This window comes from Melospiza georgiana, chromosome 17, assembly GCF_028018845.1.
Source record: "Melospiza georgiana isolate bMelGeo1 chromosome 17, bMelGeo1.pri, whole genome shotgun sequence".
Lineage (NCBI taxonomy): Eukaryota > Metazoa > Chordata > Aves > Passeriformes > Passerellidae > Melospiza > Melospiza georgiana.
The window spans coordinates 327204-340313 of NC_080446.1; the positions used below are offsets into that span (position 1 = coordinate 327204).

General features: G+C 43.0%; 1 protein-coding gene across 2 annotated transcripts in view; it reads right to left on the reverse strand.

Moving 5' to 3' along the window:
* PREX1 (phosphatidylinositol-3,4,5-trisphosphate dependent Rac exchange factor 1) overlaps window positions 1-5531 on the reverse strand; it is a 117599-nt gene extending 112068 nt beyond the window's left edge. For both annotated transcript variants that reach the window (XM_058036047.1, XM_058036048.1), the window contains exon 1: window positions 5373-5531. In XM_058036047.1, coding sequence (XP_057892030.1) covers window positions 5373-5531 — 159 coding nt within the window. The remainder of the gene's footprint in view (window positions 1-5372) is intronic.
* Window positions 5532-13110: the final 7579 nt, after the last annotated feature.

A 13110-nucleotide genomic window follows, 5' to 3' on the forward strand; every position in this document is an offset into this window, starting at 1 on the left:
CCTTTAGCTGCTGATTTTGCACTACACTTGGTCTAAATAGAGAACTCTACTAGCAGAATTGCCAACCTCAAATTCAAGTGTCAAAACAAAAGCCCCCAAACACTCAGAAGCATTTTTGTTTTGCTAATGTTTTATCTTCAATTCGTGCTTTACAACCAGAAGGACTACAAATATGTCATTTAAAATTAAATCCGTCCGTGATCTTCCTCAATTTGCATACATCAGGAACCAGACTTAAAAAAAAAAAAAAAAAAAAAAAGCTTGGTAACTTTAAAACTAAACAGAACATCTTTTGCAGTTCTAACAATTGGCTGTAGGTGACCAACTGACCCAAAATAACAGATCAGCAAAGGTAATTTAGATCACTTCCAAGCAATTTCCTTTCCCATCTCCTTCCTCTCCCAAGAATGCTCTTTTAGCTGTCTCCTAATAAAGAAGCACCATTACCCAAACCATATGGTTCACCTTCCAGAATCAGTGTTTATCTCTATCTACCGAGGGTGAACAGGCAGAGAACAGGGTAGGACAGGAAACCACAGCTCACAGCTGAGACAAATGGTCTGTTTGCTACTCTATTAGAGCACCAGAGCCTTATCTTGGATGCAAACAAGATTGTGAAATAGAAAGGGAAGGGGGGGGGGAAGACCAAACAAAGCCTGTGATGCTTATCGTGTTTCAAGATGGGTGGAGTGCAAAACCCAGAGACAGATCAATTACACCTACAAGGCAAGCAAGAAAGAGGAGCAAAACACAAATATTTTGAGTCTGTAGGATGTGGGCTAATTTATCTGATGGCACATGTCCTAATGTAACATTTACGGAATTAAAAGGATTGAAGAGGACCTCTAGTTTTCATACAAAAATAAAGGAATGCATGACACTAAAATCTAAAAATAGTATTGGTACAATTACTTATCCAGTTTGATACCTATCTGGTAACAATTCACCTTTCCTACTGTTTTCATGCCTGCACAGAACAAGCAGCAATTGCTCAAGCTAAAAGTACATCCTGTCATTCTGACATTAAAATTAGCAAGTTGGTGGTTTGTCTCTGGATAGGTGAAAGAGACATATATATACAATGTAGAGAACAATTTGACTTCATATATTTGCAATTAGCTAAGCTGTGGGAGCTGCATGTGCAGGTTTGAGCTGAATGTTCGATGAGATAAATGAATGTGAGGGAAAAAAGTGATGCAACAAAATACCTACCACTGCAACCCAGCGTACTGGATAACTACTGCTCCAACACTTCCACATGTAACTCATTATTATATCTACAAAATGGTAAAAAAAACCTTTTAAAAACCTGACCGCCAACTGCTGTGTATTCACCATTTCATCTGTTTTTAGAATGATGGTTGACAAGTATGTCTGAAATCACTCAGGCTCCTGTGTCTCCTTACTTGAGAGCTGGTCGTTAATTACTGAAATATTAGTGTCAGATTTGACTGGGTTTCTGTGGAATGACCATGCAACAGTCAAACACACCACAACCTTTCTTTCCCCAACAAACTGTGCATGACTTCTCTGTACCAAGTGACATTCCAGGAACAGGCACCTAGAGCCTGGCTAAGCCTGAGGGCTGCAGCCTGCAGACACTGCACCTCCAGCAGTGCGCTGGCAGCCCCACATTCCTGCACAAGACTGCATGCCACCAGACAGATGCTGGCATTTATCCAGCAGGTCACTCAAACTAAATTATCACCTGCTGCCATTCAAAAAAAAAAAAAAGGTATTTACAAAATTACATAGGACAAGATAAACTTTCTGTAGATGTTACAGAGTTAAAAGAGGCCAAAGGATTAATTGAATCTTAAAGCTTGGAGACTGAAAATCCTTATGGTTTATGATCACACCAGAGACTTAGAACAGAATTATCTGTCTTTATGCCTTTGAAGTTTATCTTACTCCTTAAACTTTTACTGAAGTTCCATTAGGTTCTAACAATTTTCCACTTTGCTTCTTCTGTGGAGTATCAGTAGTTTTTTAATGATGTTAGCAGCAATATATTTCCATCTGCGCCATGCAGTTCTCCCTGCTGCTTAAAAAGTTTGTCTGTGTAATGTACTAGTACAGCCAGTAACACAGCTGCATAACTGCAGTATTGTCTATTAGTACTCCTGAGTTACACAGCACTTCTTCAAGAATAATTCCATAATTAGCAATAATACCATCCCTGCTTAACAAAATGGCAAATAAAACAGGACACCATATCATGTGCGTATATTCGTAACTAAATCAGTAACTTCAGGTCATCAGCTCTGAGCTGGTAGAAGAGAGTTAGAAGTCCATGTTCTATCACTCTAATTATTTAATTATAACTTTAATTATGCTTTATATTAAATTTTACATACTCACTTTATTAATTTATGAAAGCAAAATATGGACCACAATCTTTTAGGTAAAGCAAATAAGGGTTGAGTCCTTATGTTAATAATGAACCTATTTTCCCCTGCACCTTAGTGGGAAAACATTTCTGAACATAGAAAAAGAAAAGAAAAAGGAAACCTTTCCTTAAACATGATCATATATTCATCTCCTAAAACAGATTAAAATACTATAAGTGAACTGAGGTTATTTTGATTCATTTGCAAACCCATAGCATTAAATACTTACAAGATTCTAAATACTTAAGAGATTCTTGTACATTACCAGGGAACACAGGAAGCTGCTGCTAGCAAGCATCTTCAGTGCTGTGAATAAACCCATAGAATTTAGCTATTTGCTTTTTAAAACATTGTTTATTGAGAACACTTAATGAGGACTAAGGCTTCAATAGCAAATATTTAACCAAGAGCACAGATTCCCTCATACAAGCACAGCTGTCCCAGCCTACTTGGGGAAATTCATTATGATAATAAAAGATATGAGCTTCAGCCTTCCTTTATTTAACCCAAGCTATTGATGTTTCTTAGGCAAAGGAACCCATACTCCACATCTGTCTCATCTCCTTTTTGACAGGAACAAGTTTCCAGAAGATTAGGGTACTGCAGTTCTGCACAAAACAGCAGTCTTTCAGGGCAGCCAAAATTACACTTGGATCATATGGAGTACAAACCATTTCAGCACAATTCACACTAAGGACAAAACAACTGACCTTGCCAGTGACACTGGAGTGTTAACCTGGTACATCACCCCAGGCAGGATAAGAGTGTACGTTTATTTTGCACTGGGTAGGTGCTGCCCACAGAACACGAGCTGGGGAAACAGCGATCCAGGGGCAGGAGGGGTGGCTTCTGAGCAGGGGTGCCAGCACGCTCAGGAGAGCCAACAAACACGAGCTGGGTGGCCTCTTGTGAGGCCAAGCACAGCTGAGAATACAGTCCCAGGGCTACAGGAGTACTTTCATCAGTATCCTAAAGCAAAACTTTTGCATCTAATCCCAGTGATTATATAGATTATGTTATCCTTGCACGTTGTGTTGGCTGTCCAATGTGGGAGGTGGGGAAGAATTCTTTCTTGTGGGCTGTCTTGTTAGAAGGATTAAGTTATGGCCATCCACAAAATTTATGCAGAAAATATTTCACACTCCAAATTTTATTTTTAAAAATTTCATCCCGCTACTGCTCCTTTTACCCTCACATGCTGCAGTAGATCCTCATTCTCCTTTCCTTGGGGCTAACAACATTCAGCTATAAGAAAGCAGTTGTACAGAGATTCAGTCCATAAGATGTAGGTCAATGACTGAGGAAACTGACATTATTTAGGACAGCACATGAATATTTGACATGTGCATGAAGTTAAGCCTGTGTATGAATGCTGCTCTAAACTAAGGCCCAGAGATGAAGAAGATCCTAACCCTCGGAGCTTTATTCAAACATAATTACTGAAACACAAATTCCATAGGGGGGTAAAGCTGCACTTCCAGAAGCAACACAAGATAATACTATAGCCACTCTACACCTGGTGGCAAAGTGCCTCAGAAGGGCTCTAACTGCCAGCAGCGCCAGCCAAGAGCCAGCGAGTGCGCTCCATCAGGATCTTCTCCTGCCATTACCTAGGGCGTATTACTCACTACTGCTCTAATGAAAACTGCCAAGTTAACAAATACAAATAAATAAAAGACCTGCTTTGTTTTTTTAATACATGAAAAACCCATTTAGCTAACACTATGAATACATTTAGCTGTAAGAACTGGAATTAAAAATATATGTAGCTTGAATCTACATTCTAGCCTGCAGCTAACAAAATCTCAAATTCAGTACTTAGGACAGAGGAGTTTTCTGAGGGATTTTGGTTTTGTTTTGTTTTGTCTGTAGGGTGAGGCTCTTCTACATCCTAGAAGAAAACCTCCTTACACTGAGACAGAACCACAGTTCTAAATGAAGCCTACTGGCACTTCAGTTGGAAAACTCAAATTAAAGGCTCAGAGTTCAATTACTGGAGAGAGTAGAGGAGGGTTCAAGTAGAGACTAGTTCATAAAGCAACCACATCCTTGTAATTTATCTTTTATGTTAGACAGTTTTCCACTTTGGTGAATCTGAAAAACACTGAAGACAAACTAATTTTAAAAAACAAACAAACAAAAATCTTGCCAGAAGGACAGGTCAAAAGGGGACCAGGGTCTAAGTGCTTTTAGATGAAATCAGAGTTTAGTCTTTATCTAGAAAAACACCAGAAATAATTTCTGCCCTTTAAGAAACAATCTTTTAGAAATCTCTGCAGAGACTTCCTTTGCTTTGATTCTTGATCACTGTGTGATCACTAGTTTTTCTTTTATATCTATATCTATCTGTTATCTAGTAACTTTTACTACATGCTTTTCTAGTTATTTGCAGGAGTGTGGTGGTACACAGATGAATTCTACATTTAGAACCTACATAGGAAAATGGAAATATCCAGATGGATTTTTTTCTTCTGAACTAGCCCGTGAATAATTTCAGAGGCAGGTATAATTGCTTCCACATGCACAGACACACCCGGCACAATCACAAATTTATGTTTACCATTTAACAAAGATACATGTACAATATTTATTTATAAACAACTGACAGTAAGAGTAGATTTTCCAGGTGAGTGTAAAAGCAACTTCTGAGCAGCAACAACAAGCAAAGGGACGAGGCATTCTGAGAGCAGAGCCACTCCTGGATCGGTTCCTGCCGCCCCGCGGGGCCGGGAGCGCTGAGGGGCCGGCGCTGCCCGCGCTCCGCGCCGGGGGCGAGAGAACCGCGGCTCTGCCGGCCCCGGGCCTCTCCGCACACACTCCCTCTCGGCGGAGCGGACCCGGGCGCGGGCACTTCCACAACCTGCGCCCCGCCGCCCTCGAAGCCCCCTCGCAGGGAGGAGCCGCCGGGAGGAGAAGCTCCGGCCGCCCGCCCGGCCCCGCCGTGCCCCCGAGGGCGCTCCCCAGCCCCGCGGTGCCACTCACCGACTGCAGGAAGCGGAGGGTCCCCACGTAGTCGCGCTCGGTGCTGAGGATCTCGTTGAGGACGCAGAGGCGGAGGCGCAGCTGGCGGTCGGTGTCCTTGGGGCAGCCGGCGGGCTCGGCGGCGCTGGGGGCGCCGGGCGGGGGCGGCGGTGGCTCCATGGTGGCGGCGCGGGCCGGGCGCTCCGCTCCCCGCTCCCTCAGGAGCCCCCCATGGCCCCCTCGGCCCTGCCTCGCCCGCGGGCCGAGGCGTTACAGGAGCCGGGCGCTGGGCGAAGCCCGGCTGCGGGACATGCCGGGCTAGCGGCGCGACACCGCTGAATAGAGCGCGAAGGGAAGTCCCGGTGGCGGGGGGGGAAGGAGGGACGGGGCGGGCGCAGGCGGCGGAGCCCGGCCCCGGGGGCCGGCGGAGAGCAGCGGGGCGGGGCGAGAGCGAGGGCAGTACGGCTTTGTCATCTCCTCGTCCCGCTCACCCTCGTAGTCGCCTGTCCTCGGCTCCACATCCAGCACACGCACAGCCGCGTGTCCTCTTCGCACGCAGCCCCTCTCACGCATCGCCTCTCATCCGCACTCCCCCATCTCCTCCCACACGCACTCCCTCACCCCCGTGCGCTGCAGACCCCGCACACCTCGCCCTCTGCTCCCCCGCATTTCACAGTGTGTGGAGTTGCTGCACAGCCCGCACAGCACGGTCACACAGCCCTCACAGCGCGGTCACACAGCGCGGTCACACAGCCCTCACAGCGCGGTCACACAGCGCGGTCACACAGCCCTCACAGTGCGGTCACACAGCGCGGTCACACAGCCCTCACAGTGCGGTCACACAGCGCGGTCACACAGCCCACACAGTGCGGTCACACTGCGGCGGCCGGACACGGGGCTCACCCCACGGCACACGAACACAGCACAGCGCGGTGAACACACCGCAGCTTCCCGCACGAGCAGGGGCTTGTCCCCAGCCCTACAGGCCCGACCCGGCCCACCGCTAAGCTGGGGTCACACAGACACCGACGTTGTCACACAGGAACGCACACAGCACAATGGACACAACCGGGCAGAAATAAGGAATCACAGACTTCCATGCCAACAAAGAATAAATACAAAAGCAAGTTTCATCGCTGTAAATCCAAAATGCAGAGGTTTTAAGTTATTTACAACTGCTTGTGCAAAGTGAGTGTCCAGCATAAGGGCAGAGATGAACAGGGTAAACTGCACACAAAACCAGGCTGAGGGCTGCAATTCAGCACTACTCCTCCCATTCCCAGAAGGCTAGGTTCATAATGGTGGAGATTCTCCCTAATATCTTCATTCCATCACAAGTACACTGCCAGGCTTTTGGCAGACTACAAATACTTTTTTTTTCTTTTCTTTTTTTTTTTTTTTTTTTTTTTAAATTAGGGAAAATGGTTTCAAGAGGAAGATTTAAAAATGTTAATTATGTGAACTCCTAAGAGGCATAATAATAGAGACACTTATTGGATATACTACCTTAAAAAGTAAACTTAGGAAAACAAAATGTAACAAATAATGTAATAATTGTAATCTTCCCCCGGCTAAACCAAAATATCTCTTGAACTTTTTTTATCTCAACACGGGCTTTTTTATTTTCTCACTGATCATTTTTCTGGTTTTTAAGTTTTCTATTCAGGAATAAGTCTAACACGCCCAATTACCATCTCAAGGCTTCACGGATATCACATTATATGGAATGAAAAAACAGCTCTTGGGTCAAGACACAGTTACAGCAGGCTGCAGGTCTGCAGTGTAAAGAAAATATCTCAAATGCTTTCAGCCCTAGGTGTGGAAATTGTCTTTATTAAATGTCAATATTTTATTTCCCCATGTCTCCTAATGAGGTAGTCTTGGGTCAAGGTGTGCGGTTACCATGGCTCTCGTGATGCCCTGCGGTAGCACTTTCTGCATCCTCATCAGCGACAAGCGTTCCCCTCACTCCGAGTCAGGCTGAAACACCATGGTTCAAAAGGGGAAAGATGTGAGAACGGCCTTGTCGGCCTGGGTGTCGGGTCCCAGGGAAAAGCACCGAGGGGACGGAGCGGCCGGGGTGACTCTGGGCTCTGTGCGGGTCTCAGCTGCGCCGAGGAGCGCCCTGGGCTGCGGAGAGCCCTGCAGAGCGCGTCTGGGACATGGACAGCGAACCAGAATCTCTAGAAGGTCAGATTAGACTCTAAATTCACTGGGTTTCTTTCAAGTTCTTTACATTTAACCTTTCATTTTCTTCTGAAAGTCACTTCCATTTATTTACTTATTTTGTATCCAGTTTATCCCTTGTTTAAAATCATCGAATGGTTTTGGGTTTTTTTCTGTTTGGGGCAAGAGGCAGGTGGCAAGACTTTCTTTAAAAATATCCTAATTAAATAACAATACACCCTGTTAGGAAAAACACCATCACCAAAGCTACGCCCCCACCCTGTGGCTGAGTGAGAAAGTTGTTAGTTTTAAAGCTGTTAATTTGCTATCTCTGTCTCCAGCGTTTTCCTCAAAAATCCAATAAGAATTTCATTTCCATAGCAAGTGCTGCGACAGGAGCCTATCACAGCCTAAGTAGAATGTTTACCGATGCGATGCCTCCACCGCTGGAGGACAATTGCCTTTTTGTCACCATGGTGTACAAGCTACATTGCTTCAAAACACTCCTCTAGCTTTAGTGGCAGTATTGAAAGCATTACTGCATAAGGATTTTAACAAGGATGTTACTTGTGACTGGAAATTAAAATTAAAGGAAGATTTTTCACTCTTTTTTATAAAGTGCTTTCTTTTGGCTGTAGGAAAATTCATTTTGGCAAAGTCCAAATTATTGCAGACATGCACGTAATCCTTACTTTTGAATGAAGATTCTATTAGTTGCTAATGCAGACTTTTATTTTAAAGACAAAGAATATGTAATTAGCATATTAAATGAGCACATTTCCTATTGAATCCTCCTTTGACACACAAGGTGTTTGCATGGAAATGCTGCTGCTTAACAGAGAATAAACCCCAACTCCTTTTTATTGAATGTCAGCAGCTAATTTAAATTCCAACATTGCATCTGTAGATATACAGAGTAATTCTAGAAACTTCAGTCAAAATAATGTAGTTAATAGAGATTTCCATGTGTCTGGTTGAAATCAGGTTCTGGCCTGTGTGCAGCAGACATTAACCAACTTTCACTTGTACCTATATAATTCATTGCAGATAACTGATTTTGCTAAAGCCACTGCTGATTTATTCTAGCGAAGAACTAATCCCTTTGATTTCTACAAATTATTAATCTTCAAGCAAGATATATGGAGGTAGTTTGCAGTGAGCTTTGCAAAAATAATTTCTTAGCTTCCGATTCTTCAGGAACCTAGACTGCCAGTGGAGCATTTGCATTTCTCTTTTTAACATCAGCCTAAAAATAGGTTTAAGATAAAGATGCTCAGGTATCTTGACAGCAGAGTGACTTGGAACAAATAGAGGCTTAGAGGGAACATGATGAACAAAGAAAAAGAATTGCTAGGAAGGGTGGATGGAATTCTCTGTGATTAGAAGAAAATATAATACACACATTCAGTTAAACTCTGAAAGCACTTAATTAGACATATGGTGTGTGGTAGAAGGACATAAGCATAACGTCCATTTGAAAACAGGGAAACTGAGATGCATGGCCTGAAGTGGCTGCCCAAGAGTACTGTGGGCATGTGCAAAACAGAGCCCACTGGAAGGGGCCCCCACAATGTCACACGAGTTTTCAGGCAGAGACTCAGATTTTACCTGTGGGGTTGTTAGGCCACCTGTGAGCGGGATGAGACAGCAGTGACTGAGGTTGTGCTTCTCCTTGGTGTCCCCACTTACTTGATAACCCTAATATCCTAGAGAAAACTGAAGGTTAACACCACTTCATGCCATAAAGGATTCTGGATTTGAGAAGAGAGAGATACTATAAACTGTATCATGGCACCTGCACACAAGCTTTTGTAAAATATTACATCAGTGTCTCACTTGGCAGAGGGACAACACCATGAGAAGGGAGAGTTGCAGCCTTCCCATGAGCTCCAGGGAGATGGACAAAACTTTTTGAAAATATTCCTGGTACTGAACTCACTAATTAATTGGAAATGCATATCTCCTTTTCATAGGTTTCAGATTTGTGTCAAATCCTAAACACATATAATTGGAGAAGAAGCGTGTGTTATTTCATACATTCTGTATTCAAGTCAAAACATTCAATTTTGGAAGACACTCTGGGTGAAGGCTGTATTTGCTATTACTCACTCCTCTGATACTTCTTTTCTTTCCACTGTCTGATTCACTTCTTTAATCATATTTCCTCTCTTTTGCTCTTCCTCAATCATACCCACCTACTTAAAACTAATCACATACTAAAAAGTGCATAATTAGGTTTTCATTATGTTCTTTCCTGACATAATTTTTGATTATGTAATTAAGGGTTCTCACTAAGCTCTTGAACTGAGAGAAGATTTTTGGTTTAATTAATCAAATGGTCCTTCTCAATTCAGAGTAGCTTTAAGTAGTTTTGTTTTTAAGTCAGGTGCAGAAAGTGTTTCTATTACTCCTGACATAATGCTATATGATCTGATCTTTACCCTCTAAAGCCAACAATGGAGAAGCACAGCCTTGACAACAGGCTCAGGTATATTTATCTAAAAAAAAGAAGATATATCAAACTTCAATATGCTTGACATAGGATGATTTTTAAAAATTTTTCAAATTCTTTTTTTTTCTATTGTAAAATGGAAGTTTGTCAGATTTTTATTAAATAGTCAATTAAACTAGGGTTGTTCCAAGTGATTTTTCCCCATATGAGACCATTTACAAGTTTGCAACTTCTTTCACTTTTTTCTAACAAATTAACAAATTCTTGCAATTTTTTTTCTTTTGGGAGAGTACTAAAAAAGGCTGCTGGAAGATTTGCAGATTGTATGCAAATAAGTATTTGCCCTGCGTTGATACAATCAAGCAAAGGTTCACTCTCTGTATTTTGTTCTCTGTAAGTACATGAAGTAAAAATAACATGAACAACAGTGCTTGTTTTTGTTTTTGTTATAAATTGCTTCTTCCTGACTGTATTTGCATTATTTCCTCTGCCAGTACATTGAACAGGAAAAGCCACCTACCTCTGTGTCAGCACAACCGAGGTATAGAAATTGTAATGAGGAGGTGGAGGCTGGAATTCTGTGGCCAGTTCAAAACTCGTGGTGTTTTCACAACTAAAGCTGGAAAGAATCTTCTGCATGGAACAGAGAGCTGAAGATCATAGGAAAATGTTTTATGGCACATACATAGACCTGGAATACATGGCATCTATCCACTCTTCTTTTCTCCAGTTCTAGTCTTTGCTTTGCCTGATGCACCTCAGTGGTGTTGACGGTATAGAGCATGATTTTGGAGCAAGAGATTGGCACTGGCTCGGCATCCTGTTGCCAGCTGAAGGGGTATTGGTGAATTGTTCTCAGCTTAAGATCAGACCATGCCTGAGGGACTGACTGGGCTGGGGCCCACTCCGTGTGCTGCGTGAGGAAGAGGAGCAAACATCACAGAACGTGCTGCTGCATCTCCTGCATCTTTGCCACTTGGTGTTCCAAATACAGTGTGCAGAGGTGTCTGGGATTTACTGTCTGCACCTGCAATTTTGGTCAGGTTTTTTAAATACTGGAGTATATGAGTAAACTAACATGCATTTCTGAGATGATATGTGAATTCTTCTCCACTAAATACTAAGAGTGATGGACGTCTGCATTTGATGAACTAAAGATCTTTGCTAAGGATGGGTGGAGCTAGTTTCATATCACAACAGCACAAAACAGAGAGCTTGGTCATCATACATAATTTTGCCATTTATAGGCTCCCTGTGCATCTTGTATCCAGTATAAAACTCTCTCCATGGTTATTGTAGTGGACACATTTTGTATCTATAAGTCTGAATTCATGTAACCTGGAAACATTTAGTCATTGGTGTAGCTTGGACTGTGTTTTTATTGTTGAACTTAACTGAAGTGTGAGCTACCCTTTTTTCCCTTTTGACATTGTTGCATGTTTTCACCACTTCCTTTGTGACACTGTGGTGAACAGGATCAGGAACTGATCAGCTGATCCAGCTCAAATTAACTGGAAGGCAAACAAACAAAAGGTCCTTTTTTGAATCAGATTTGCTCCCTGACAAGCTCAGTGTGCTTGTCAAGAGTTACTGCAGGCATAAGAGGAGGTGTTCAGTCGTGTGGTAAGGGCAGGGATGGGAGAAGGATGGGATTGCCTCCTTTGGCAGTAACTCATCTACAGATCAGTTTAAAGCCATTTGTGAAACTACAGCCTTGCATAACTACAGCATCAACACTGGATGCAGTCCTTGGAATTATAACCACTCGTTAGACCTTGTGGAACTGCCATGGGCTGTGAGCTCACAGTGTAGGGGAGAAAGATGTTCTAGGAAATCATCACCAGCTCTAACAGAACTACAGCAGTCCCTCTAGGGAAGGGGAATCAGACTTTTTTGTACTATTGATATTTTCAAAACAGGCTTCTTTCTTTTTCCTTGGTTGATCTTTCTGCAGAAACACTAAAAGTGCAGCAATAAAAATGCCATTAAACTAACAGTGTCACTCATTAATCACAGAACATTTTCATTTGAATTACACCGTAAATGCTGTACAAGTCTTAACAGAAAGACATTAGCAACACAGTTAGGAGGACGCTCATATGCTTTGCTACGGAAGATGGAACTGTAGGCTCAATGCTATGCTGAGATCGCTTTTCAGGAGAAAAAGGAAAGATAATTTGATAGAGAATGCTTTGTTTAAACAAAAGTTACTTACCAAAGTCATAGGTATCTGTCTCTGGCCTGCACAATGTTTGGCTTTTGTTGCTCATAGGGACATCCTGGTGTGAGGTGAGTATAAAGTGTACAGAGTTAAGCAGAAGGTTCTTTCCCGTTCTCAGGATGCTTTGCACTGCATTGCACAGACACTGTTACAGCTTTACATCCATTGCTGACCTCCATGATGTTTTATTACATCAATAATCCCAAGTGCTCAAATGGACCGCCACAATTCAGACTTTTCTGGGAGTTTTGGAGACATCTGACAGTAGCCCTGAGCTCTGTCAGTCCCTGGGGAAGACGGCAAAATGTCTTTTATGCTTGCTTTCTCTCCAGCACAAGGAGAGAGAACAGCTCTTTAGAAGGCAGACAAAGCCTTCTCTTGGAGTGGCTGATGCTCTGGACATGGCTTGCACTAGGCCTGTATTGTCATCACTCCAGCATCAAAGCCCCCACAGGGTCCCATGTGTCCTGTGCTCCTCTAGAGGAGTAGAAGGCAGTGGTTTGTGTGTGAAGTGTGGGCTTTGGCTGGATTTCTGTCTGGTATGCACCAGGGCAGCAAAGCACGCTTGTGTGAGTGCTCACACAAACACGCCAGCTGCAGTCACTGACAATGCCTTCTTGCTAAAGGCTGGAAAGGGGTGGGTAAGCCAGTCTGAGTCTCCACATTTCATTGGGATGATGATATGGAAATTGTTTTTCTGTTCTACTGGCTGAAGAAATTACAGAACCATTTCTGTTTCAAATTGAACATGCTGCCTTAGAACACCAGACCAGTACAGCTAACAGGTTCTTCCCTCTGTGTCAGTTCAACATCTTGCAATTCAGTTTTTGCACCTTTACTTTTTGTAACTTTCCATAAAATGGTGGCTGGGACTCAAGTGATGAAGTACAGAGACAAAGGGAAACTAGAGCAACAAAATA